This window comes from Cynocephalus volans, chromosome X, assembly GCF_027409185.1.
Source record: "Cynocephalus volans isolate mCynVol1 chromosome X, mCynVol1.pri, whole genome shotgun sequence".
NCBI classification, from domain to species: Eukaryota; Metazoa; Chordata; class Mammalia; order Dermoptera; family Cynocephalidae; genus Cynocephalus; species Cynocephalus volans.
The window spans coordinates 36551214-36578495 of record NC_084478.1 but is presented as its reverse complement, the minus strand read 5'-3'; the positions used below and the strand labels follow the sequence as shown (position 1 = coordinate 36578495).

The 27282-nt window shown below is 47.5% G+C and overlaps 2 protein-coding genes and 1 pseudogene across 2 annotated transcripts; all 3 read left to right on the top strand.

The window, feature by feature from the left end:
- The first annotated feature begins 2046 nt into the window (after positions 1-2046).
- Positions 2047-3975, top strand: LOC134367866 (melanoma-associated antigen B5-like). The gene is made up of 2 exons (XM_063084537.1): positions 2047-2132; positions 2934-3975. Exons 1-2 carry the CDS (start codon positions 2047-2049, stop codon positions 3973-3975), a joined length of 1128 nt encoding a protein of 375 aa, XP_062940607.1.
- Positions 3976-9573: 5598 nt separating this feature from the next.
- Positions 9574-17100, top strand: LOC134367865 (melanoma-associated antigen B5-like; annotated as a pseudogene).
- A 4825-nt stretch (positions 17101-21925) lies between these two features.
- LOC134367863 (melanoma-associated antigen B5-like) lies at positions 21926-23854 on the top strand. Its single transcript, XM_063084536.1, has 2 exons — positions 21926-22011; positions 22813-23854. Exons 1-2 carry the CDS (start codon positions 21926-21928, stop codon positions 23852-23854), a joined length of 1128 nt encoding a protein of 375 aa, XP_062940606.1.
- The last annotated feature ends 3428 nt before the right edge of the window (positions 23855-27282 follow it).

Sequence of the window (27282 nt, the reverse complement as noted above, 5' to 3'; positions counted from 1 at the left end):
TTTTCTGAGGTTCTAGAGGCCGCAAAGTCCAAGATCAAGGTGCTGGCAGATTCGGTTCCTGGTGAGGTCTGCCTTGCAGGCACCTGACTTCTTGCTGTCTCCTCTCATGGTGGAGAGAGACGGAGTGCAAGCTTTCTGGTCTCTTCCCATAATAGCACTGATCCTATCACGGGGGACCCACTCTCGTGGCCTCGCCTGAACCTAATAATCTTCCAAAGACCCCACTTTCTAATACTGTCACTTTGGGAATTAGGACTTCAGCATTTGAATTTTGGAGGGACATGAACATTGCGTACATAACAGGGTTTACGAAATTCAATTGGCAGAAAAAGAACTTGCATTATTCTCATATTCACAAGGTAGTAAGTGACAGAGTTAGAGTGGACCTCTGATCTGTATTCATCCATTACTCCCATTCTGAAGATGACCTTGTATATCTTATTCACTTTTCTCCTCACTACCCTAAAATATATCTCAGGCAATTAAAGAAAAATAGGATTTTGTGCCCAACGTACCGCCCTGGAATACATGGCCAAGGTGGTAAGAAGAGCAGAAGAGACGAGAGGCTTGAGTAATGAAAAGGAGGACACGATATTTGGTACCAATATGAAGGTCTACCTATGCAGTGTCAGTTAACCTCACATGGTTGGGATCTCACAAAATTATCCAGCTCAGTCCAGCGGCTGAGGTAAATAAATCTTTTAGAATCCTCTGAGTGATGTAGAGAAGTAACAGGGCAGTCAACGACAGCCACCTCCTACCCCTGGCTTTCTGCCTTCTACTTCGGCTTCCCCATCTCTCATCACTCCGGGGACACAGACCTATTCTCTGCACGATTTGAAGTCGGGACCCTGCTCACGAGTTTGCAAGGATGTGGCATTTCCCGGTTAGGCTTTCGTTAAAGAGCCAGGAGTCAGGATAAGGACCTGGATGAATGCCAACCAAGGAGAACAACACCCGATCACACAGGGGCCATACAGAGACTCCCGTTCACCCGCTCTGAGAACTAGAGGGCTGAGACAGTGCTGTCAGGCTGACCTCTGCAAGGAGGGTCTCAGGGATGTGAAAGGCTTGCAGTGCAGGAGGTGGCAGAAGGAAGAGCCTAAGGCTCTAAGAGGAGTGGAGTCGCGAATCCTCTAGGAGACTGAGCGAGCCCCACTCCAGAACAGCAGGGGCGCCAGAGATGCCGCCCCTGCAATCGTCCTTGAGAGGCCCTTGCACTTGTTGCACTGACTTCCTCCGAGGGCGTCTCAGGAGGGTGCGGGACGTTGCCTAAGGCAGAGGCCTCATCGCCAGCGGGTGAGGAGTCCCTGGCTCTGGCTGGAGTCCAGGTGAGGAGCTTGAGTGAGAACGAGAGAACCAGCCCTAGGAGGACTGCCCAGGCCCCTCTCCCTCAACGCCACCGCGCCCCCCGTTCTCAGTCTCGGGAGCCCTGACAGGAGTTGGCCGGCCAAGATGGCCGCTCAAAACTCCCTCTCAAGTCTCGGGAAGGGGAGGGCTGTGGTAAATGTGGGAGGCCCCTGTTCAGCGGAGGAGAATCGGACCCTGAGAGTCCAGGGGGGAAACTCAGGCGAGAGTCCCACCCAGCCCCTGTTTGCAGCTCCCGCAGGTCCCAAACATGGAAGCCGAGCCTCTGTGAGCCGTCCTTTCCCATGTGAGGATATTAGAAAGCTGAGGGTTTGGGCCTGAGTGGAGGGGCCTGATGTCAACAGAGGAAGGAGTAGCATGCCCTGCAGGGAATCAACAGTGGAACCCGGAGTGAGTTCTGAGGGGACTATCCTTCCCAGAAGAGTCAGGTGGCACAGAGCCCGCCCCTGCTGTCGACCCTGGCAGGCCCTGGGCAGGGCTGTCAGGCTAACTTCTGCAAGGAGAGTCTCAGGAATGTGAGGTCCTAGGTCTGAGAGGAGGGTCCTCAAGTGAGCAAAGGAAAGCCTATATGGTATCACAGGGGAAGGGGGGAGAGGGGTGCTGCTGCTGGTGGTGGTAAGGGATTTTGTCTAAAGGGGACGGCCTAACGTCCACGGTAGGAGGGTTTGAGTTACGGGCATGACCCTGACGTCTGAGGGAAACATCGACGAGGAGGGTACCACCAAATCCATCCCCTATTCTCAGCCTTGGGACACCATGGGGAGGTGAGCCGGCCCTCATATCCAACTAGGGGGCCTCAGGAGGTGCTGGCAGGAAGAGCGAGGTTCCAGGCCATGGCAAGGCTCAAAGGAAAGGTTGATGGGACCACCTGGCAGTGAACAGAACACAAAGGATCTGAGCCCCACCCCTGCATTCATCATTTGCAGGCCCAGAGCAGGGCTGTCGGACTGAGGCTTCCCCTCACTTCTTTGTATTAAAGCTAAATGAGATGGTATCTTTGGGGTGAGGGTGCAGCCACCGGTCAGCAGAAAATGTATAACAGGCACTATCTGGAGCTCAGGTGAATTCCTTGAATGAGAACTGAAGACCCAAACAGCCCATGACAGAGAGGAGTCCGCCCGGCTTTCAGCTGGGTGCCCCCTAAGTGGAATGAAGGGCCGAAGAGCTCCTTCCGTTCTGCCGCTGTGGTCTCAGTGAGACGTGGCTTTGATTTGAGGTGTCGACTTAAGGGCAGCAGAATAGAGGGGGCCCAGTACTGGCAACAATTTACGGGATCATTCAGATGATGAACTGAAGTGACCCGCCCCCTCCAGAACAGAGGGCCACCCACTACCGGCTGCTGCCATCTCCTCAGTACACCCCAGGCAGTGCTGGCACCATGCAGCCTAGAACACACTCTAAGTTCCTCCACAGGGTTGTCAGGGGACAGGCTGACCAGGAGAACAGAGGCCATGTAGGTTTCTAGAGAAGTGCCTTCACAGAAACCTGCGGAGGGTGCCTTGGTTAAAGGCAAGGTGGTCTCTGTCGCCGAAGATGCTCACATGATGCAATTCTCTCTTGTCCAGGTGCCTGCATCACCAGCCGTCCTGCCAGCACTCCTTCCCACTGTCCCTCCCCAGAGTCATCATGCCTCGGAGACGGAAAAGTAAGCTCCACGCCTGCGAGAAAGGTGCTCAGGCAACAGCAGCGGCAGCAGAGGAGTCCCCTCCCTCCTCTTCTCTTTGTGGAGATAATAGCCAGAGCCTGCCTGCTGCTGGGTCATGTAGCAGTTCCGAGGGGCCTCAGAGAGCACCATCCACCACCACTGTTTCTGAAGGCATTTCTTGCACTAGATCTGAAGAAGGTTGCAAAGGCCAAGGTGACGAAAGGAAAAGCACCTCTGAGGACCCACTGTCCACTAACGACTCACGCGAAGACCCTCTAATGAGGAAGGCTGTTTTGTTGGCGCAGTTCCTGCTCTACAAGTATAGAATGAAACAGCCCATTATGAAGGCAGACATGCTGAAGGTTATCAACCGTAGATACAAACACCAGTTTGCTGAGATCCTCAAGAGGGCCTCCCAACACGTCGAGGCTGCCTTTGCAGTTCAGGTGGTGGAAGTCGACATACCCAGGCACTCGTATAACCTAGTCAGCAAACTGAAACTTCCCAACAACGGGAGGGTGCGTCCTGGCAGAGGGTTTCCCAAGACAGGTCTCCTAATGATTGTCCTGGGTGTGATCTTAACGAATGGCAACTGTGCCACTGAGGAACACATCTGGAAATGCCTGAATAAGATGAAAGTATATGCTGGAAGGAAGCACCTCATCTACGGAGAGCCCCGGAAGCTCATCACTCAAGATTTGGTGAGGCTGAATTACCTAGAGTACCGGCAGGTCCCCAACAGTGATCCTCCGTGCTATCAATTCCTGTGGGGTCCAAGAGCACATGTTGAAACCAGCGAGACGGAAGTCCTGGAGCATTTGGGAAAGATGAAGGAAATCATCACCTGTGAATCCTTATGTCATTACGTAGAGCCTTTGGAAGATGAGGAAGAAACAGCCTCACCCATAGACACAGCCAGGCATGTCATCTTCGTATGCGGGCACGGTCTCCTGGACCATTAGTCCAGCAAATGTTCTCACCCTTATTGAAGTCTGTGTTTTTGTTGGTTTGTTTGTTTGTTTAATTGTTTGTATTTTTATCACCCAGATAAGAAAATATGATATAAGTATAGGAATTTTCTTAGACACTTGAAAGAACCCTAGAGTAAAATACAGTGGAGAAATAAATGTAATAGCGGGTAATACAATGGAGAAATAAAATTAGAACATAGTTAATCCTTGCTTTCTCAAATTTCTGTTAGTCTTTTGTCAAATTAAATGATTCATACTTTGTTTATCTTAGCTTATTCCAGATAGTAGGAAAAACTAAATCTTAATAAATTAGACTTCATGTTTACTGCCTCTTTTATTCACAAAACATTAATTGAGCATCTGCTCTTTGTAAGGTTCTGTGCTAGTACTAGGGATGCTGAAATAAAGAAGACGCAGCCTGCCTTCACATAGAGCTTTTGAACCTATAAGCTGCCATCATACACGATGTTGCACTCTCCTCTGGCCTATCAGTAAAGTAACAAGAATGAGTGAGGTTGAGGGTGTGCCTTATGATGCAGTCTAGTGGAAATTTGCTGAATAAGGCTGTTTGGGGCTTTGTACAAATGCAAGTCCTCGGAGGGATGTAGTTTTTATTTAAACTGGGTGGTGAGCAGGTTGAGTTTGTGGAAGTGGTGTGCTGTGGCCATGCCCTCAGATGGTGTGCTTCAGAGTTGAGAGACAAACCTCTGTAAGTTAGTCCTTTGGGGCTGCGTTAACAGAGTACCATAGACGGGATGTCTTAAACAATAGAAATCGATTTTTCACAGTTCCTAAGGCTGGGATATCCAAGATCAAGGTGCCAGCAGGTTCGGTTCCTGATGAGGATGCCGTTCCTAACTTGCAGACAGTTGCCTTCTCACTGTATCCTCACATGGAGGAAGAGGGAGAGAGTGAAGACAAAAAAGAGGAAGATGGGGGGGGAGATAGAGGGAAGGGGGGCTGGGGGGAAGAGCGGGGCGATAGATAGTGGGGGGAGAGAGAGACAGAGAGAGAGAGAGACGGGAGAGATAGAGAGAGGGGGCCAGAGAGAGTGAGAGTGGGATTAGAGAGAGGAGGTAGATAGAGAGTGGGGGGAGGGAGAGAGAGAGAGAGAGAGGGAGGGAGAGCGAGAGTGATCTAGTGTCTCCTCTTCTTCTTTTAGGGGCCCTAATGCTAAAGATTTAGCTCCAACCTTAAGATTCAACCAAACTTTATTGCCCCCCATTGAGTGTTAGGGATTCAGCATATGAATTTGAGGGGGACACAAATGTTCTTTCCACTATGGAAAGCTGCTCCTACAAGTTACTTTGTGATTGTGGGTAAGCCAGAGACAAATCTCTGCCTGGGCAGGATATAAAGTGTCCTGCGCTCTGGATTCAGTGTAGGTGAACACAGTTTGCAAACTTTTTTCGTGGAGATGTGCAAGAACCCCACAGTAAAAGAATTGAGATCACAACATGGAGAGAATAAAAAAGTAAAAAACAGAAATGTAAAAGCTGCTTAATCCTTCGTTGGCCTTATTCCGTTTACTATTTCTTTTAGTATAAATAAAAGATACCTGATTTATTTAGATTGTTTGAGAATGTTTGTTTTGTTCCCGTGCACTGCATATTCTCTGCTCTCTAGTGGATAAAAACCAACCAACCAACCAACAGACAGAAACAAGTCTGATTGGAAGGTAGTATTTTCTCTGTTAAAATCGGTCATATTATATCCAGTGATCATGGGGAACCCGAATGAGTTCACTAAAAAAATTTTGAAAACAAGACTGCTAAATTCAAGGGACTACCATAGGCTTAAATTGTCTCAAATGTTTGCAAGACTTTTGAAAATATTGTTTCTCATTATATCATTGTGAAAATAGACAATAATACTGCCATATAAAAACTAAAATAATCATATGATAACTGCCATTCATTGAGTACCCAATATTTCCTAATCCGTATACTTTGTGCTTTATATACAATGCATACACTCCAACACGTCTACAAGATAGGCATGACTTAGCAGACTCACCTTACAGATGAATAACTTGCAAGTTTCCCAAGATCATGAGCTTGTAATTGACAAAGCCAGCACTAGATCCCTGGTCAGGATTCGTCTAGAGCCCACATTGTTCCACTCATCCCAGTTTGAGCCAGACCTTGGATCTTGTAATTCATTTTTCTGCTTACCACTGCAAAGTGCATCTCAGAGGATAAAAAGGACCCTGTCCCCATTTCAATTTTGTGTTACACAGCTAGAGTAATAATAATGTTGAATAAATAGATGGTATATATAAAGAAAAGAAAACATCATATCCAGTGACAAAATGATCATCTACCTTCGCAATGTCAGACAACCTAAAAAGGAGAGGAGCTCACAAAATCATCCTGCTCTGCCCTCTCCCTGTAGAAATTAAATCTCTTCTCAGCAAACTACATGTCTGGCTATGTGTGGCTGGTGACGTGAAGGAATAGATAAGAATGTTTTTTTCTCTAACAGCCCACCACCTGTCCTAGGCCTCTTGCCTTCTGTTATAGCTTCCCCATCTCACATGGAGCCTAGGACAGAGAGCCATTCTCTGCAAGGTTTGCAGGAGAGAACCTGCTCAATGGGGTGTGACATTTCCCCGAAGCTTTTAATCAGAGAAAGGAGGCAAGCTGTGGACCACCATAATTAAAGGCTCTGGAGACCAGTGGCCTAGAATATAGGGGTCACTAAAAAACAAGCTCCAGCCTACTGTCAGACCTAGAGGGCCTCAGGCAGAGCTTTAAGCAGTGAATCTCATTTATTCTTCAAGGTTCTCAGGGACATAAGAGCCTTTGGTAAGTGTGGTACCCTCAGGTCAGTGAGGGAGAAATCTCGGCCTGTGATAAATATCAAGGTAGGGGCCCTAAATGAGAAATGAGGAACTGCTCACCCCAGAACAGTAGGGGCCTCCTAAACTATATCTTGCTTTGTGCCTTGGTTGGCCCCTCATTTCCTCTGTTGCCCCTCCTGGTGTCTGAGGGAGGTAAAGGCCTTGAAGTGGTGGTAGTAGCTTCGCTTGTGCCCAGGTACGAGATCCTAACAGGCCCTAACTAGATTTAAGTTAAGGACACTGAGTGCTGATGGTTAGATTCCCCATAACAGAGCGGGCCAGACAGAGTTCCCAGGCAGAATTATCCAAAGTGCAGCACCCTGACATTCCCCCTCTGGTTTCTTAGAAAGGTGGAAGCCCCGGTGTGAGGCCGGCAGACTCTGGTCAGTAGAGAGGCGTCCCAGGTCCCACACCGAGTCAAGGAGAGAAACCTGAATGAGGACTGAGGGAACCACCAACTCCAAAAGTGTGCAGTCTTATACAATTCTGACCCTGCTGTCATTCCTCAGAAGACCCCAACAACCATGAGTAATTGTGGTTCCTGCTGACTTCTACTTTGGAGATTCCGGAAAGGTGATGGCCTTGGTCTGAGGAGCGTGGCCTCAGGTCAGTGGAGAGTGGGTTCCAGGTCTGTCTGGTCCGGAGTCAAAGTGAGACCATGTTTGAGGAGAGTGGGGTCCACTCACCCAAGGACAGAGGGAATGCACCGTGTTCTGCCTCTGCCGTCAGCCCTAAGAGGCGCAGGGCAAAGCTAGCAGGCTGAAGTGCCCCCTCATCTCATGTGGGAGTGGTCTCAGGGTTGTGAAGCCCTTAGTCTAATGGGAGCTGCTCCATTCAGCTGAGGGTGGAAAACTAGTCCTTAAGAGGACTGAGGTCGAGGGTCGGCCCATGGCTCACATGGGAGAGTGTGGTGCTGATGGCACCAAGGCCACCGGTTCGAATCCTTGTATAGGGGTGGCCGGTTGGCTCACTTGGGAGAACATGGTGCTGACGACGCCGGGCCGTGGGTTGGGATCCCATTACCGGTCATCTTTGAAAAGAATAAAAAGGAAAAAAGAAAAAACAACAGGACTGAAGTTGATGACCCTAAATGTGGATGATGGTACCCTTCCCAGAGCAAATGTGGCCACACAGAGCCCTGCCCCTGATATCGGTCCTTGGCAGACCTGGAATTGCTTTCCTGATGAGTCCCATTCACTTCCCTTTTGGCCATCTTAAGGATGTGAGGCGCTTGGTCTAAGGGGCCAGCCTCAGGCTAGCACAGGGAGGAATTCCAGGTCATGCCAAGGGTCAAGCTGAGGAGCCTGAGGACGGAAGGAACCACTCAAACCGTATAAGCAGGAACATCACAGAATCCTTCCTCGGTCAGCCATGGGTGAGCACAGGCAGCTCTACCCAGATGAGGCAACTCTTACACCCTCTGGGTAGTCTCGGGAAATAAAGGCCATAGTATAAGGGGATAGGACTCTAGGTCATATGAGAGTTCAGTGCAAGGACCCTGAGTGAGGACTAAGGGGAGCATCCAACCCCGAAAAGAGAGGAACCCACAAAGTCCTGCCCCTTTCTGACCTGGGAAGGCCCAGGAAGGGATAACCACATGTGTCACCCACTCACTTTCAGCTCTAGAGGACTCAGGTCACTACAGGGTGGAGGACCAGACGCTGACTGAGTGAGAACTAAAAGGGTCACCAACCCCAGAACAGTGGAGTCCCATAGAGGTTTTCCCCTGCTGTTAGCTCTCAGAATACCCAGACAGTTGTGGATGGATGTGACTCCCTGTGACTTCCATCTCTGAGGACTGTGGGGGGTGAGGATCTTGGTCTGAGGCTGGCTGAGTCAGCATTGGGAAAATTTCCAGATTGTGCCACCGGTCTGGGTGAGGGCCCTGAGGAAGGGCTGGAACAAACAACTCGTAACAACGGGGAAGGCACATAATCTCTCCCCTACCGTTAGTCCTGGGAGATGCAGGCATAGATGACACGTGGAGCAGAGGCAGCCCTCAATTCCTCCTCAGGATGACAGAGAAATGAGGGCCTTGTTCTGAGGCGGACAGTAACAGGCCAAGAGAAGGAGGAATTTTAGTCCCTCCTACGAGTCACACTAGGAAGCTCACCTAAGACCGGTGAGGTCCAACCTTCACAAGGCCAGACCTTGCCTGCCACAGCTCTCTGTCTTGAGGGGCTACAGGCAGGTGTGGCCAAATAAAGCTGCCCTCACTTTCCTCTATTGGGTCTCAGAGAGTTCAGTACCTTACCATGAGGAGATGCCCCCAGGTCAAAGAAAAGAGAAGCTACAGGCCTTCTCAGGAGTCAGAAGGAGGAGACCGAGTGAAGGCGGAGGGGACCACAACATTCCCTCCCAGTACAGGGGACAACAAGAAATCCAGCCCCACTCCTGCCTTCAGTACTTGACGGCCCAGGGCAGGGCTGTCAGCCAGAGGCTTCCACATTGCTTCTTTGTATTGGGTCTAAGGGAAAGATCCTTAGTGTTTAGGTGAAGCCACCAGAGAGTGGAAGGTTGGGTCCCAGACCCTACGGGGAGCCAAGATAAGATCTCTGAATAAGAATGAGAATCCATCGATCCCAGAACACAGAGGGTCCCCCAGAGTTAACAGCCCTGGGTAAGCCCTGGCAGAGATGGTGGACTGAGACACACCTTCACTTACTTTTCAGGGGTTCCAGGGAGCTTTGAAGTGTCATGTTTATTGCAGCATAGGAAAAAGGTCCCAGGCCCTGTCAACAGTTGGCATGACGATTCTGAATGTGAACGGAGAGGACTCCCCACCCCAAAACGCAGGGAGCTCCACGACCAGCCCGGGCTGTCAGACCCTAAGCCCCAAGCTGAGCTGGCAGCTGCAGCCTAAGACTCACTCTAAGTTCCTCCACGGGGTTATCAGGGGACAGGTTGACCAAGAGAACAGGAGCCCTGCGGCTTCCTAGAGCAGTGCCCTCCCAGAAATCTGCAGATGGAGCCTTGATTAAAGCCAAGGTGGGATCTCCCTGCTGAAAGTGCTCACACCATCTCCTTCTCCCTTCTCCAGGTGCCCGCATTACGAGCCGTCCTGCCCACACTCCGGTCTGCTGTCTCTCACCACGGTCCTGCCTCCGGGGCGGAAAAGTAAGCTCCGTGCCCATGGGAAATGCCACTGGGGTCTCAAGGCCCGCTGAAGGAGAGAAAGAAGAGTCTCCCTTCTCGTTCTCTCCTGTTCTGGGAGGTACTCCTCAGGGCTCCCCTGCTGCTGACGTGTCCCAGGAGTCTCATAGAGCCTGTCCGTCACCACTGCTTCTGCAAGTATTTCATGCATAAGATCTGATGAAGCTGCCAAGAGCCAAGATGAGGAAAGACCAAGCACCTCCCTGGCAGCACCCTCCACCCAGAGCTCATGCAGAGACTTTCTAATCAGGGTCACTAATGGTTGGTACAATTCCTGCTGGAGAAGTATAAAATGAAAGAGCCCATTACAAATGCAGCATTGTCAACAGAAAGTGCAAGGGAAATTTCCCTGAAATCTTCAGGAGAACCTCCGAGTGCACAGAGATTGTCTGTGGCCTTGAGCGAGAGGAAGATGTCCCCAGCAGTCACTTTGATGCTCTTATCAGTGAACTGAACCTCTCCAACAATGGGAGTCTGAGTGTTCATAAGGTGTTGCCTAAGACCCGTCTCTAATGATGCTCCTGGGTGTGATCCTCACGAAGGGCAGCTGCATTAGAGAGACGAGATCTGAGAATTTCTGAATAAGATTTGGGTATATACTGGGAGCGCGACTTTATATATGAAGAGCCCAGGAAGCTCATCACCAAAGATTTGCTGTAGGAAAAGTACCTGGAGCAGTGGCAGGTGCACAAGAGTGAACCTCCACGCTATGAATTCCTATGGGGTTCAGGAGACCAGGCTGAAACCAGCAAGATGAAAGGTTAGTGCTTTTTGGCCAGAGTCCATGATATCGTCCCCAGTGTCTTCTCGTCCCATTGTAAAGTGGCTTTGAAAAAACCTACATGCAGCCAGGTTTTGCACTAAAGTCACGGCCAGTGCAACTTTCAGGGCCCAAGTCAGCAGTTTCTCCCATGTCACCAGAAGGCTGAGGGAGATTCTCCACCCTCAGCTGAAGAAATCAGTTAATGTTCTAAGTAATAGAGGACCCGGGCCGGACTGGAAAGACTGCAGTGTACATCTTCTTTGTGTTCCGGTTCTACATGACTAAATTTTTTTGGTCGTGATTTTTCAAATACTGTTTCCTTTACTTATTTGCTTACATATTTCAAAACCTTGTTTGCAACTTGCATCAAAGCCTTATTTTCTATTATCATAGTGTTTTATTAATGCAACATCTTTGTCCAAGTAAAGGTCTTCTTGTTTATTGCAAGCGACCAGATTTCCAACTGCTCTTTTGTGCATAATAATAAACCTCTTCACAGTATAAAATAGAAGAGCACTGTAGACAAATAATATTCTGTGAGGTCCAGGAAGCCCCATTTTTTCAAAGATGAAAAATTCAGGTTTTTCTAGATGAATTATCAGTTACACGATTAGAAATTCTTTGGGGACTGGATAAAGTGCCTCTCATTTGCCCTCTGTACAAAACTACTAGATCTTGTGAACTCCGCAATTTCAAGCACATCAGCAGGCAGAAGACTTACGTATCCTACTATCTTCACACAGACCTCGAGTTCCTCTTCTATCAGAACTCCAATAGCCAAAGGAGGGGCCCAGAAGAAAGGTTAGTAAAATATATACTATATTTATACACGTATACATACACACACACATACACACACACACACACACACACACACACACAGACACACACACATATATATATTTAATATATGTATGTACATATATATATATATTTCCACTCCCTTTCTCCCATCTTACAAAGCATTTTGAGAATGGTAATCATCTGGGGAGGCTGGGGATGGTTTCTATAAAGAAGGACAGAATAAAGAAAGAAACAAACAAACAAACAAATAAATAAATAGAAAGACAGAGTAGAGAGTGTCTGGACCTTAAGATGTCTTCAATATTCCTCAGAATGCTCTTTCAGATAGTAAGAAAAAAGAGGCAAGGAAAGCCTCACACCTCATCACGTAGAAGCCAGCACTTCTAGAAGCCAGAGAAGGGCGTTCAGCAAGACTCTCCCAAGCTGGATCGGAAAAAAAAAAACAAAAAACAAACAAAAAAAAAACAACCAGGAAAAAAGGATAACAACACTTGAATAGTTGGCGATTGGACGTAAAAGGAAGGGGTGAGAAGGAACACAAAGTATTCCTCGTTTATCTGTTTGATTTGAGGCTAACGTGGAATGGTCCCTCCATGCCAGCAGACCAGGTCGTGTTGAAAAAAGACTATTGGAAAACATTCGCCGGGTACGTATGATGGTTGAGTGGCAGTTAACTTACACTGTCATTTATGCAACAGTTTATGAACACTTAAGGTCAAGGGACAAGGTCACCCCACAGAAATCAGAGCTCAAATAAAAGGAAAAATAAAAAAAAAAACAGGGAAATACTTACAGGAAGACAATAAATGATTTTTAAAAGCTTGGAAAAGTATAAGATAACCTGAGGTGATTGAATAATTCCAAATAAACTATTCACACATTCCTCCTCGTGTCCTTTACATGAAAACATGTATAGATATCAAGTTTCAAAGAAAATTGTCGGAATTAATGCTTTATCGCCTTCTACTTGATTCTTTACGTCCATACTTAATTTCAGAGCATAAGATTATAAATCCTATGGACCACACATTTATTGTTGTTAATGAGGTGTATAAATTAGAGTTTTGATATTATACAAATTGTAGAAAACTTTTATCATTTTTTATAATCTAGAACATGGTAACATTGCAATGGAACGGGGATTTTCATGGATCTGTAAACAAATCCTGCTGGCAAATCCCTACAGTCAAGAAAAAGAGAAAATCATAAATAAGTGTTGGCAAATTTTGGTTGTGTTGTTATTTTAGTATTTTTGTTAAACTAAGAGTTATATACCTGGATTTCCCTAGCTTATTCAAGACTGTGGGAGAAATTAAATCATAATATATCAGACATCTTGCTCCTGTCTCTCTTTTTCCGCAACCATTAATTTAGCATCTCTTCTTTGGAAGGCCTCATGCTAGTACTGAGGATGGTAGGAAAAAGCCTGAGCCACTGCCCACAGATTGTGAGAGTCAGGCTGCTATTATATAAGACGGTGAGACTCAAGGATCTAACTAAATGACAAGTATGAAGAAGGGGTGAGTTAGAGGGAAGGTCCCAGATGAGAGCAGTCAAGGTGAAATACCTTGAAGCAAGGCAGTTTGAAGCTCTGGGACACTACCATTTCTTTAAAGAAGGATATTTCAAGTTAAGCGGAATGGTCGGCTAGATAAGGCTGTGAGAACTGTGAGCAGGGGACAGACCCTCAAATGGTGGGTCTCAGAGTTTAGAGACTAAAAGGTGGGAAGGAAAACTGTTCCTAACAATTACTTTGGAACCTTGGGTAAAACAGAGGGAATCTCCACCTGGGCCAGGGATGGTAAGTGTCCTGAACTCTTGACCCAATGTAGGTGACCAGAGTGCACAAGCGAGGTGTCTTCTGCACTATTTCTCCAGATTGATTCTGAGAAATAAGGGTGATACTCGCTTGAAATGAGATGTCAAGAACCACTGTGCCAGTATTCTTTGTCCTGTGCTGGGAGAGTCAGAGCCCACTCCCTAACAGGGCGTTGATATAATTAGGTTATCTTGAGTGTAATTCGTCCAACTCTCAAGAAGGTCTTGATTTTGGGTGGTGATGAAATGAATAAAAATAAGGGTGGTTTGAATGGAAAGAGGCCAGGCCCCCAGATGCTTCATCTCAGCGTTCAGAGACTATGCCAGGTATGGGAAACTGTGCCTCACAGTTACTTTGCAATTTTGTGCATACCAGAAAGTAATCCTCATCTGCAGTAGGAGTGGAAGGCTTCCCAAGCGCATGTATCAGTGCACGTGAATACAGTGCACACACTGGGTGTTTTGGGCACATGATGTCGAGTGAGTTTCTGGGAAATATGAGTGACACCATCTTGAGATGAGATGCTGAGAACCCACAGAACTGTCACTCTTGTCATGGGCTAGGACTAGCTAGAACACACTCCATTAAAAGGGCATTTCAAGGGCCGACCCTGTGGCACACTCGGGAGAGTCTGGCGCTGGGAGCGCAGCAATGCTCCTGCTGCGGGTTCGGATCCTATATAGGAATGGCCGGTGCACTCACTGGCTGAGTGCCAGTCACGAAAAAGACAAAAAAATAAAATAAAATAAAAGTAAAAAAGGGGATGTCCATTAGATTATTCTGAGTGTAATTTGTGAACTTCTACTGGAGGGGTCGATTTTTGCTGATGATGAAATGAATGGAAATAGAGGTGGCTTAGAAGGAAAGGCACCTTGGAGGGAGGTTGTCGGTCCCCGACACAAAACATGAAACTTGATTTGCCTCCAGCTAGAGAACACAACCCCACAACTAAATTAAATGATGGATGCTCAAATGGGGGCACACTTCTTATGCTCAGCAGCATTTGGGGTGATGTGGATTTCTATGTGGTTTGCAGTTGCATATTCTCTTATATATTCTGGAAGTAATATTCTGTGAGGGAAGGTTGTTATCATCTTGGATCAAAATAATCTTGGTAGTTCATTAAAGACCCAACCATTGCCCAACACTGTGCCAGGTGTTTCGTACACATCGCGTAAGTGCCGAAGTCCTTCATGATAGGATTTATCAGATTTATTCTGCAGATGAAGAACTTGCAATTTTCTCAGATTCACAAGGCTCGCAAGTGGCATAGGCCCTGGACTAGACCCCGGCTCTGAATTCCTCCAGAGTCCCCAGTGGTCCCCACTCCCAGCCTCGGGCAGACCTTTTGTCACTAATTTATTTTTTTGCTCATTACCTCAAAATGTATTACAGGTGATAAAAAGCATACCCAAAGTACTGTTTTGGAATACATAGCCCAAGGGATAAGCAATAAAAATACTAAAGTAAATGTGAGGTGTGAAAGGAGAAAGGAGTTATTTGTTGACAATTTCATCATCTACGAAATCAGCTTTGGTAAAACTCAAAAGATTTGGGGCTCACAAAATCATTAGGCATAGTCCTTCCCTAAAGAAAGTAGATATATTTGAAGAGAAGATAAATAAGTGGCTATGTCTGGCTGGTGAAGCAAAGTCATAAATCAGTATGGGTGTGTGTGTGTGTATGTGTGTGTGTGTGTATGTGAGTGTGTGTGTGTGTGTGTGTGTGTGTGTGTCTTTTTTTTCTGTCAGCACGACACCCGTCCTGGGCTCTCTGCTTCTGCTTTGGCCTCGCCATCTGACATCACTCCTGGGACGCAGCCTTTCCCCTGCAAGGTTTGCAGAAGGGAAACTAATCAAGAGATTGAAGTGATATGGCATTTCCCCAAAAGCCTCTCATAGAAGGTACAGGGACCAAGACGAAGACTCTGATGAATGAGAAGTGAAGAGACTAATACCCCATAATAAATGGAGTCACAGAGAGACCAGCCTGTGTCTTCTCTCAGACCTAGAAGGCTGAAGCAGGGCTGTCAGGCTGAGTATTTCCTCACTTATTGTACAGGCTTATCATGAACATGAGAGCCTTATTGTACATTGAGTAACCTGACGTTGAACGAAAGAGGAAATCCGGTGCCTGCAAGAAGTCGAGGTGAAAACCTTGAACGAGGACTGAGGGCACAGCCCTACCCTGAACAGAGAGAGCCCCAAAGAGCCTGATTCTTGATGTCACCCCTGGAACGGTGAAGATGGGTATCCTCATGTAGCATTCCCTGACTTCTCCTTCTGGGGCCTCAGGGAATCAGAACCTTGATCTGATGCTTTGAGACCTAGGTCAGAGGAGGGAGGTGCCCCATGTCCTGCAAGGAATCAAATGCACAGCCATGCATGCTGACTTAGAGGACCACAACCCCCAGAAAAGTGAGGTGGCACAGAGCCTGCCCCTGCCATAATCTCTGGGAGGCCTTCGGCAGTTCTGTCAGGCTGACTTCTGCAAGAAGGGTCTCAGGAGAACAAGACCCTAGAGAGATCCCTGCAGACTGCCCTCTCAGGAGCCTTTCTTGTAGTCTTCGTTGTAGCCACGGTGGAATTTCCATGGTGACGTTTCACCATCCCTGTCGCCCTTCCTCCTTCAGTGGGCCCTCACCATCTGTTCTGCTACCCAAATGCCTGCTTGCTGGTTCTGAGCAAGGTCATCATGCCTCATGGTCCACACCTGTGAGACATGTCACCAGGCCGAAGATGATTTCCAGGGTCATGGGGGACCTCGGGCCAGGGCCACAGTGAAAGAAGAAGAGACCCACCCCTCTTCCTCTCCTGTTCTCAGGGATATTCCCTAGAGCTCAGCTGTTGCTGGGTCAGGTAGAACTTCCCAGGAACCTCGGGGAGCACCATCCACCACCACTACCTGTGCAGACGTTTTTGACGCAGGATCTAACGAAGGGGATAACAGCAAAGATGAAGAATATCCGTGTTGCTCAGAGGCCTCAACCTTCGATGAGAGCGTATGTACGGATTGTCAGACTGTGAAGGGGGGTTTGTTGGAGGAGTTCCTCTTATACAGGTACAAAATGAAACAACCCATTATGAGGGCAGAGATGCTGAAGATTGTTGATGTGAAGCACGAGGAGCAGTTGCTGAGATCCTGAAGACGGCTTCTGAACAAATTGAGGTTGTTTTTGCAGTGGATGTGAAGGAAATCGACTCAACCAGTCACTCGTATGACCTTCTCAGCAAACCAAAACTCTCCAGCAATGCAAGAATTCATGCTGGTAGAGGGTTACCCAAAACACGTCTCTGTATGAATCTCCTGGGTGGGATCTTTGTGAAGGTCAACTGTGTCCCTGAGGAAGACATCTGGAAATTCCTGAATATCATGAGAGGATATGCTGGATGGAAGCACTTCATCTATGGAGAGCCCAGGAAACTCGTCACCGAAGTTTTGTTGAGGCTGAAGTTCCTGGAGTACCAGCTGGTGCCCAACGGTGATCCTACACGATACGAATTCCGGTGGGGTCCAAGAGCCTGTGCCGAAAACGGCTAAATGAAATTTCTTGAGTTTGTGGCCAAGGTCAATGATACTGTTCCTAGTGACATTTCAACGCAGTTTGAAGAAGCATTGAGATTCGAGAAAGAGAGAGTCCGGGCCAAAATTGCAGCTGGGCCTGGCACTACCGATGTGGCCCGGCATATGGCACCACCACGTCCAGGAGCTTCTCCCACATCTACTGAAGTCTAAGGTTTCTCCTTTTTTTTTTTTTTTTTTTTTTTTTTTGTCATCCAGACAAAAAAGTATGACATTACAATAGGGATTTTCTTGGGAATGTGAAAGAACTCCACAAAAAAATACTTGCCATAACTGAATAGAAACAAAATAAAACATGATCATTCTGGGTTTTTCCTCATTCTTGTTAGTGTTTATTTTTTGTAAAATTAAATTATTTATACCTTGATATAGTTAGCTTATTAAAAATTGTAGCAGAAATAAAATCTCAATAAGTTAGACCTCTTGCTCACTCTCTCTCTTATTCACCAAACATCAACTGAGCATCTGCTCTTTGGAAGGCTCGGTGCTAGCAGTGGGGATGCTGATGTGAAGACCCAGCTTCTGCCAATAGAATGTTAGAAGCTGGAAGCTGAAATCAAAAAGGAGATTGTTGATATACTCCTTTGGACTTACAGGCAAGAAAAAAGAATGGGAGACAAGAGGGGTGTTCCAAGAGAGTGCAGTAAAATACAAAGGCTCTTAGGCAAGGCCGTTCGATTGTTGGGAAATGGGAAGTTAATCGATATGATGTAACTTTGAAAATTAATGTGCGTAGTGCAGTAGATGAGACGGTGGGACTGGTGAGCAGAGGCCAGAGCCTCAGATGATGTGGCTCAAATTCAGGGGAGAAAGCCCTTGGAAGGGAAACTGCACGGAAGTTTGAGGACTAAAATTAATGCCCAACAATACATGCTGAATTGACATGAGGCTAAACCAGCGGGGCCTCGAATGGCCTAACTTCAAGTTGCCCTCTGTACACTGCACTTGCACATAAGGTCCCCTAGCAAACAACCGTTTTTAACCAAGGGGACCAGGCACAGATCTTCCTTATTCCACTCCCTATCGGTGGACATATTTAAGCAAGCCACTCAAGCCACTCACATTCTCCCATGGGCACTGGAGACCACCTTTTCCGCTTGATCTACAAGTCCAGCCTCCCACAAACCCCACTTCATTACTCTGTTCCTAAGTGCAATCCCCCGATGCCCAGTGTGACAGGTGGAGAACTTCTCCCCCAGGCTGTGAGTGTATGAGAACATGTGATTACCTGGTGACTGCCTCATCTCTCCGGTGTCCAGTGTTCTGCGTTTGGATAACAGAGAAACGGAGTGTGGGAATTCCTTCCTCGCCAGTGGAGCAAACAGAAAGCCATAAACGCATGCTCTTAAGGATTAATTTGGCATCAGAGATAATCCAGGAAGAAATCTCTGCGTAGGCCAGTGTATTAGTTTCTTAGGGCTGCCATAACAAATCACCGTAGACAGGGTGGCTTAAACATGTGAAATTAATTGTCTCACAGTTGTGGAGACTGGAAGTCCAAGATCAAGGTGCCTGCAGGATTGGTTTTCCCTGAGGCCTTTTCCCTTGGTTTGCAGAAGGCTGCCCACTTCCTGCCTGTTCTCATGGTTATCTCCTTATGTGTTTATGTCCCTGGTATTTCCTTCTGTGTTCTTAGAAAGATGTTTGTCAGAATGTCTTAGGGCTCACCGAAATGTCACATTTTAAATCAGTCACCTCTTTAAAGAACTGATCTCCAAGTATAAGGATGTTCTGTGAGGTACTGGGGGTTAGGACTTTAGCATATAAATTTGTGGGGACACAATTTAGCCCACATAGGCATTGACGGATTTTGGATGTGCTGTCCCCTCCAAAAAGCATGTGGAAATTTGATCCTCAATGTGGCAGTGTTGGAAACTGATTGAGACATTGGGTCGGATCCATCACGAATGGATTAATGGTCTCCCTAGGGGAGGAGGAGTAGGGAGTGAGTTCTCGCTCGGTTAGTTCCCGTGAGAGCTGCTGGTTTAAAGGACCCTGGCACCTCCTTTCTCTCTCTCTCTCGCTTCCTCTCTCGCCATGTAATCTGCTTGTACCCACCAGCTGTCTACCACTTTGCGACGTGAGTAGAAGCAGCGTGAGGCCCATGCGAGATGCAGGTGTCACAGACTCGTAAGCCAAATAAACTTCTCTTCGTTATAAATTACCCAGTTTCAGGTATTCTGTTACAGCAACGCAAAACGGACTAAAACAGGCATGAAGAGATGGTGTCTTTGCTCTCCTCTCAGTGCAGTGGAACACAGTGCACAAACTAAGTGTTCCATGCACATTGTGTTTTTGGAGTATCTGAATACATAATGGTGAGGTGACTTGAACAGTAGCCACTGTGCTGGCCGCTTTGTGCCTTGGTCTTGGAGAACCAGATTCCACTGCATTAAAAGGGTATTCTAATTGTGTTATCTTGAGTGTCATTTGGCAGATTGTAAAGGAGGGCTAAATTTTGGGGGGGAAGACATGAAGAAAAGTAGAGGCGGTTTGGATGGAAGGTTAACTGGGAAGCACGGAAGGAATTCGTACTTGAAAAAATTCTAGGGGCTCTGACTTGTATCTGGACGGAAAAGAACCCCCTACCTCCAGGTAAAATAACAGATGCCCTAATAGGAAAAATCTAATTTCACTTGCTAAAGTAATTTTTTGTCTGCCTTGGACTTCCTTGAAATTGCATTTTCTCTGACATATCTGGCATTAAGAAAACAAACAAACAAACAAACATACAAAAACTCCCCAAAAGGAGGGTGGTATTATCTGGGTAAAATTCATCATCACTGCCATTTCTTAAACACCCAGTAGGTGTGAGTCATCATGATAGGTGCTTTTTATACGGTACATATATTCCAATGGTCCTACAAAAAAGATCTGTCTTAACCAGTTCAGGCAGCAAAGACCGAATACCACAGACAGGGCGTCTTACACAGAAAGTTCATTTTCTGAGGTTCTAGAGGCCGCAAAGTCCAAGATCAAGGTGCTCGCAGATTCGGTTCCTGGTGAGGGCTGCCTTGCAGGCACCTGACTTCTTGCTGTCTCCTCTCATGGTGGAGAGAGACGGAGTGCAAGCTTTCTGGTCTCTTCCCATAATAGCACTGATCCTATCACGGGGGACCCACTCCCGTGGCCTCGCCTGAACCTAATAATCTTCCAAAGGCCCCACTTTCTAATACTGTCACTTTGGGAATTAGGACGTCAGCATTTGAATTTTGGAGGGACATGAACATTGCGTACATAACAGGGTTTACGAAATTCAATTGGCAGAAAAAGAACTTGCATTATTCTCATATTCACAAGGTAGTAAGTGACAGAGTTAGAGTGGACCTCTGATCTGTATTCATCCATTACTCCCATTCTGAAGATGACCTTGTATATCTTATTCACTTTTCTCCTCACTACCCTAAAATATATCTCAGGCAATTAAACAAAAATAGGATTTTGTGCCCAACGTACTGCCCTGGAATACATGGCCAAGGTGGTAAGAAGAGCAGAAGAGACGAGAGGCTTGAGTAATGAAAAGGAGGACACGATATTTGGTACCAATATGAAGGTCTACCTATGCAGTGTCAGTTAACCTCACATGGTTGGGATCTCACAAAATTATCCAGCGCAGTCCAGCGGCTGAGGTAAATAAATCTTTTAGAATCCTCTGAGTGATGTAGAGAAGTAACAGGGCAGTCAACGACAGCCACCTCCTACCCCTGGCTTTCTGCCTTCTACTTCGGCTTCCCCATCTCTCATCACTCCGGGGACACAGACCTATTCTCTGCACGATTTGAAGTCGGGACCCTGCTCACGAGTTTGCAAGGATGTGGCATTTCCCGGTTAGGCTTTCGTTAAAGAGCCAAGAGCCAGGATAAGGACCTGGATGAATGCCAACCAAGGAGAACAACACCCGATCACACAGGGGCACTCCCGTTCACCCGCTCTGAGAACTAGAGGGCCGAGGCAGTGCTGTCAGGCTGACCTCTCGAAGGAGGGTGTCAGGGATGTGAAAGGCTTGCAGTGCAGGAGGTGGCAGAAGGAAGAGCCTAAGGCTCTAAGAGGAGTGGAGTCGCGAATCCTCTAGGAGACTGAGCGAGCCCCACTCCAGAACAGCGGGGGCGCCAGAGATGCCGCCCCTGCAATCGTCCTTGAGAGGCCCTTGCACTTGTTGCACTGACTTCCTCTGAGGGCGTCTCAGGAGGGTGCGGGACGTTGCCTAAGGCAGAGGCCTCATCGCCAGCGGGCGAGGAGTCCCCGGCTCTGGCTGGAGTCCAGGTGAGGAGCTTGAGTGAGAACGAGAGAACCAGCCCTAGGAGGACTGCCCAGGCCCCTCTCCCTCAACGCCACCACGCCCCCCGTTCTCAGTCTCGGGAGCCCTGACAGGAGTTGGCCGGCCAAGATGGCCGCTCAAAACTCCCTCTCAAGTCTCGGGAAGGGGAGGGCTGTGGTAAATGTGGGAGGCCCCTGTTCAGCGGAGGAGAATCGGACCCTGAGAGTCCAGGGGGGAAACTCAGGCGAGAGTCCCACCCAGCCCCTGTTTGCAGCTCCCGCAGGTCCCAAACATGGAGGCCGAGCCTCCGTGAGCCGTCCTTTCCCATGTGAGGATATTAGAAAGCTGAGGGTTTGGGCCTGAGTGGTGGGGCCTGATGTCAACAGAGGAAGGAGTAGCATGCCCTGCAGGGAATCAAGAGTGGAACCCGGAGTGAGTTCTGAGGGGACTATCCTTCCCAGAAGAGTCAGGTGGCACAGAGCCCGCCCCTGCTGTCGACCCTGGGAGGCCCTGGGCAGGGCTGTCAGGCTAACTTCTGCAAGGAGAGTCTCAGGAATGTGAGGTCCTAGGTCTGAGAGGAGGGTCCTCAAGTGAGCAAAGGAAAGCCTATATGGTATCACAGGGGAAGGGGGGAGAGGGGTGCTGCTGCTGGTGGTGGTAAGGGATTTTGTCTAAAGGGGACGGCCTAACGTCCACGGTAGGAGGGTTTGAGTTACGGGCATGATCCTGACGTCTGAAGGGAACATCGACGAGGAGGGTACCACCAAATCCATCCCCTATTCTCAGCCTTGGGACACCATGGGGAGGTGAGCCGGCCCTCATATCCAACTAGGGGGCCTCAGGAGGTGCTGGCAGGAAGAGCGAGGTTCCAGGCCATGGCAAGGCTCAAAGGAAAGGTTGATGGGACCACCTGGCAGTGAACAGAACACAAAGGATCTGAGCCCCACCCCTGCATTCATCATTTGCAGGCCCAGAGCAGGGCTGTCGGACTGAGGCTTCCCCTCACTTCTTTGTATTAAAGCTAAATGAGATGGTATCTTTGGGGTGAGGGTGCAGCCACCGGTCAGCAGAAAATGTATAACAGGCACTATCTGGAGCTCAGGTGAATTCCTTGAATGAGAACTGAAGACCCAAACAGCCCATGACAGAGAGGAGTCCGCCCGGCTTTCAGCTGGGTGCCCCCTAAGTGGAATGAAGGGCCGAAGAGCTCCTTCCGTTCTGCCGCTGTGGTCTCAGTGAGACGTGGCTTTGATTTGAGGTGTCGACTTAAGGGCAGCAGAATAGAGGGGGCCCAGTACTGGCAACAATTTACGGGATCATTCAGATGATGAACTGAAGTGACCCGCCCCCTCCAGAACAGAGGGCCACCCACTACCGGCTGCTGCCATCTCCTCAGTACACCCCAGGCAGTGCTGGCACCATGCAGCCTAGAACACACTCTAAGTTCCTCCACAGGGTTGTCAGGGGACAGGCTGACCAGGAGAACAGAGGCCATGTAGGTTTCTAGAGAAGTGCCTTCACAGAAACCTGCGGAGGGTGCCTTGGTTAAAGGCAAGGTGGTCTCTGTCGCCGAAGATGCTCACATGATGCAATTCTCTCTTGTCCAGGTGCCTGCATCACCAGCCGTCCTGCCAGCACTCCTTCCCACTGTCCCTCCCCAGAGTCATCATGCCTCGGAGACGGAAAAGTAAGCTCCACGCCTGCGAGAAAGGTGCTCAGGCAACAGCAGCGGCAGCAGAGGAGTCCCCTCCCTCCTCTTCTCTTTGTGGAGATAATAGCCAGAGCCTGCCTGCTGCTGGGTCATGTAGCAGTTCCGAGGGGCCTCAGAGAGCACCATCCACCACCACTGTTTCTGAAGGCATTTCTTGCACTAGATCTGAAGAAGGTTGCAAAGGCCAAGGTGACGAAAGGAAAAGCACCTCTGAGGACCCACTGTCCACTAACGACTCACGCGAAGACCCTCTAATGAGGAAGGCTGTTTTGTTGGCGCAGTTCCTGCTCTACAAGTATAGAATGAAACAGCCCATTATGAAGGCAGACATGCTGAAGGTTATCAACCGTAGATACAAACACCAGTTTGCTGAGATCCTCAAGAGGGCCTCCCAACACGTCGAGGCTGCCTTTGCAGTTCAGGTGGTGGAAGTCGACATACCCAGGCACTCGTATAACCTAGTCAGCAAACTGAAACTTCCCAACAACGGGAGGGTGCGTCCTGGCAGAGGGTTTCCCAAGACAGGTCTCCTAATGATTGTCCTGGGTGTGATCTTAACGAATGGCAACTGTGCCACTGAGGAACACATCTGGAAATGCCTGAATAAGATGAAAGTATATGCTGGAAGGAAGCACCTCATCTACGGAGAGCCCCGGAAGCTCATCACTCAAGATTTGGTGAGGCTGAATTACCTAGAGTACCGGCAGGTCCCCAACAGTGATCCTCCGTGCTATCAATTCCTGTGGGGTCCAAGAGCACATGTTGAAACCAGCGAGACGGAAGTCCTGGAGCATTTGGGAAAGATGAAGGAAATCATCACCTGTGAATCCTTATGTCATTACGTAGAGCCTTTGGAAGATGAGGAAGAAACAGCCTCACCCATAGACACAGCCAGGCATGTCATCTTCGTATGCGGGCACGGTCTCCTGGACCATTAGTCCAGCAAATGTTCTCACCCTTATTGAAGTCTGTGTTTTTGTTGGTTTGTTTGTTTGTTTAATTGTTTGTATTTTTATCACCCAGATAAGAAAATATGATATAAGAATAGGAATTTTCTTAGACACTTGAAAGAACCCTAGAGTAAAATACAGTGGAGAAATAAATGTAATAGCGGGTAATACAATGGAGAAATAAAATTAGAACATAGTTAATCCTCGCTTTCTCAAATTTCTGTTAGTCTTTTGTCAAATTAAATGATTCATACTTTGTTTATCTTAGCTTATTCCAGATAGTAGGAAAAACTAAATCTTAATAAATTAGACTTCATGTTTACTGCCTCTTTTATTCACAAAACATTAATTGAGCATCTGCTCTTTGTAAGGTTCTGTGCTAGTACTAGGGATGCTGAAATAAAGAAGACGCAGCCTGCCTTCACATAGAGCTTTTGAACCTATAAGCTGCCATCATACACGATGTTGCACTCTCCTCTGGCCTATCAGTAAAGTAACAAGAATGAGTGAGGTTGAGGGTGTGCCTTATGATGCAGTCTAGTGGAAATTTGCTGAATAAGGCTGTTTGGGGCTTTGTACAAATGCAAGTCCTCGGAGGGATGTAGTTTTTATTTAAACTGGGTGGTGAGCAGGTTGAGTTTGTGGAAGTGGTGTGCTGTGGCCATGCCCTCAGATGGTGTGCTTCAGAGTTGAGAGACAAACCTCTGTAAGTTAGTCCTTTGGGGCTGCGTTAACAGAGTACCATAGACGGGATGTCTTAAACAATAGAAATCGATTTTTCACAGTTCCTAAGGCTGGGATATCCAAGATCAAGGTGCCAGCAGGTTCGGTTCCTGATGAGGATGCCGTTCCTAACTTGCAGACAGTTGCCTTCTCACTGTATCCTCACATGGAGGAAGAGGGAGAGAGTGAAGACAAAAAAGAGGAAGATGGGGGGGGAGATAGAGGGAAGGGGGGCGGGGGGGAAGAGCGGGGCGATAGATAGTGGGGGGAGAGAGAGACAGAGAGAGAGAGAGACGGGAGAGATAGAGAGAGGGGGCCAGAGAGAGTGAGAGTGGGATTAGAGAGAGGAGGTAGATAGAGAGTGGGGGGAGGGAGAGAGAGAGAGAGAGAGGGAGGGAGAGCGAGAGTGATCTAGTGTCTCCTCTTCTTCTTTTAGGGGCCCTAATGCTAAAGATTTAGCTCCAACCTTAAGATTCAACCAAACTTAATTGCCCCCCAAAAGCCCCACCTCTAAATAGCACTCCATTGAGTGTTAGGGATTCAGCATATGAATTTGAGGGGGACACAAATGTTCTTTCCACTATGGAAAGCTGCTCCTACAAGTTACTTTGTGATTGTGGGTAAGCCAGAGACAAATCTCTGCCTGGGCAGGATATAAAGTGTCCTGCGCTCTGGATTCAGTGTAGGTGAACACAGTTTGCAAACTTTTTTCGTGGAGATGTGCAAGAACCCCACAGTAAAAGAATTGAGATCACAACATGGAGAGAATAAAAAAGTAAAAAACAGAAATGTAAAAGCTGCTTAATCCTTCGTTGGCCTTATTCCGTTTACTATTTCTTTTAGTATAAATAAAAGATACCTGATTTATTTAGATTGTTTGAGAATGTTTGTTTTGTTCCCGTGCACTGCATATTCTCTGCTCTCTAGTGGATAAAAACCAACCAACCAACCAACAGACAGAAACAAGTCTGATTGGAAGGTAGTATTTTCTCTGTTAAAATCGGTCATATTATATCCAGTGATCATGGGGAACCCGAATGAGTTCACTAAAAAAATTTTGAAAACAAGACTGCTAAATTCAAGGGACTACCATAGGCTTAAATTGTCTCAAATGTTTGCAAGACTTTTGAAAATATTGTTTCTCATTATATCATTGTGAAAATAGACAATAATACTGCCATATAAAAACTAAAATAATCATATGATAACTGCCATTCATTGAGTACCCAATATTTCCTAATCCGTATACTTTGTGCTTTATATACAATGCATACACTCCAACACGTCTACAAGATAGGCATGACTTAGCAGACTCACCTTACAGATGAATAACTTGCAAGTTTCCCAAGATCATGAGCTTGTAATTGACAAAGCCAGCACTAGATCCCTGGTCAGGATTCGTCTAGAGCCCACATTGTTCCACTCATCCCAGTTTGAGCCAGACCTTGGATCTTGTAATTCATTTTTCTGCTTACCACTGCAAAGTGCATCTCAGAGGATAAAAAGGACCCTGCCCCCATTTCAATTTTGTGTTACACAGCTAGAGTAATAATAATGTTGAATAAATAGATGGTATATATAAAGAAAAGAAAACATCATATCCAGTGACAAAATGATCATCTACCTTCGCAATGTCAGACAACCTAAAAAGGAGAGGAGCTCACAAAATCATCCTGCTCTGCCCTCTCCCTGTAGAAATTAAATCTCTTCTCAGCAAAGCTACATGTCTGGCTATGTGTGGCTGGTGACGTGAAGGAATAGGTAAGAATGTTTTTTTCTCTAACAGCCCACCACCTGTCCTAGGCCTCTTGCCTTCTGTTATAGCTTCCCCATCTCACATGGAGCCTAGGACAGAGAGCCATTCTCTGCAAGGTTTGCAGGAGAGAACCTGCTCAATGGGGTGTGACATTTCCCCGAAGCTTTTAATCAGAGAAAGGAGGCAAGCTGTGGACCACCATAATTAAAGGCTCTGGAGACCAGTGGCCTAGAATATAGGGGTCACTAACAAACAAGCTCCAGCCTACTGTCAGACCTAGAGGGCCTCAGGCAGAGCTTTAAGCAGTGAATCTCATTTATTCTTCAAGGTTCTCAGGGACATAAGAGCCTTTGGTAACTGTGGTACCCTCAGGTCAGTGAGGGAGAAATCTCGGCCTGTGATAAATATCAAGGTAGGGGCCCTAAATGAGAAATGAGGAACTGCTCACCCCAGAACAGTAGGGGCCTCCTAAACTATATCTTGCTTTGTGCCTTGGTTGGCCCCTCATTTCCTCTGTTGCCCCTCCTGGTGTCTGAGGGAGGTAAAGGCCTTGAAGTGGTGGTAGTAGCTTCGCTTGTGCCCAGGTACGAGATCCTAACAGGCCCTAACTAGATTTAAGTTAAGGACACTGAGTGCTGATGGTTAGATTCCTCATAACAGAGCGGGCCAGACAGAGTTCCCAGGCAGAATTATCCAAAGTGCAGCACCCTGACATTCCCCCTCTGGTTTCTTAGGAAGGTGGAAGCCCCGGTGTGAGGCCGGCAGACTCTGGTCAGTAGAGAGGAGTCCCAGGTCCCACACCGAGTCAAGGAGAGAAACCTGAATGAGGACTGAGGGAACCACCAACTCCAAAAGTGTGCAGTCTTATACAATTCTGACCCTGCTGTCATTCCTCAGAAGACCCCAACAACCATGAGTAATTGTGGTTCCTGCTGAC

Bases quoted from the DNA above. Each gene is read 5' to 3' on its own strand.
- LOC134367866 (XM_063084537.1), top strand. From the start codon at position 2,047: ATGACCCTGACGTCTGAGGGAAACATCGACGAGGAGGGTACCACCAAA. The intron at 2,133-2,933 runs GTGAGCCGGCCC...TCTCTTGTCCAG, and splicing joins CCTTGGGACACCATGGGGAG to GTGCCTGCATCACCAGCCGT.
- LOC134367863 (XM_063084536.1), top strand. From the start codon at position 21,926: ATGATCCTGACGTCTGAAGGGAACATCGACGAGGAGGGTACCACCAAA. The intron at 22,012-22,812 runs GTGAGCCGGCCC...TCTCTTGTCCAG, and splicing joins CCTTGGGACACCATGGGGAG to GTGCCTGCATCACCAGCCGT.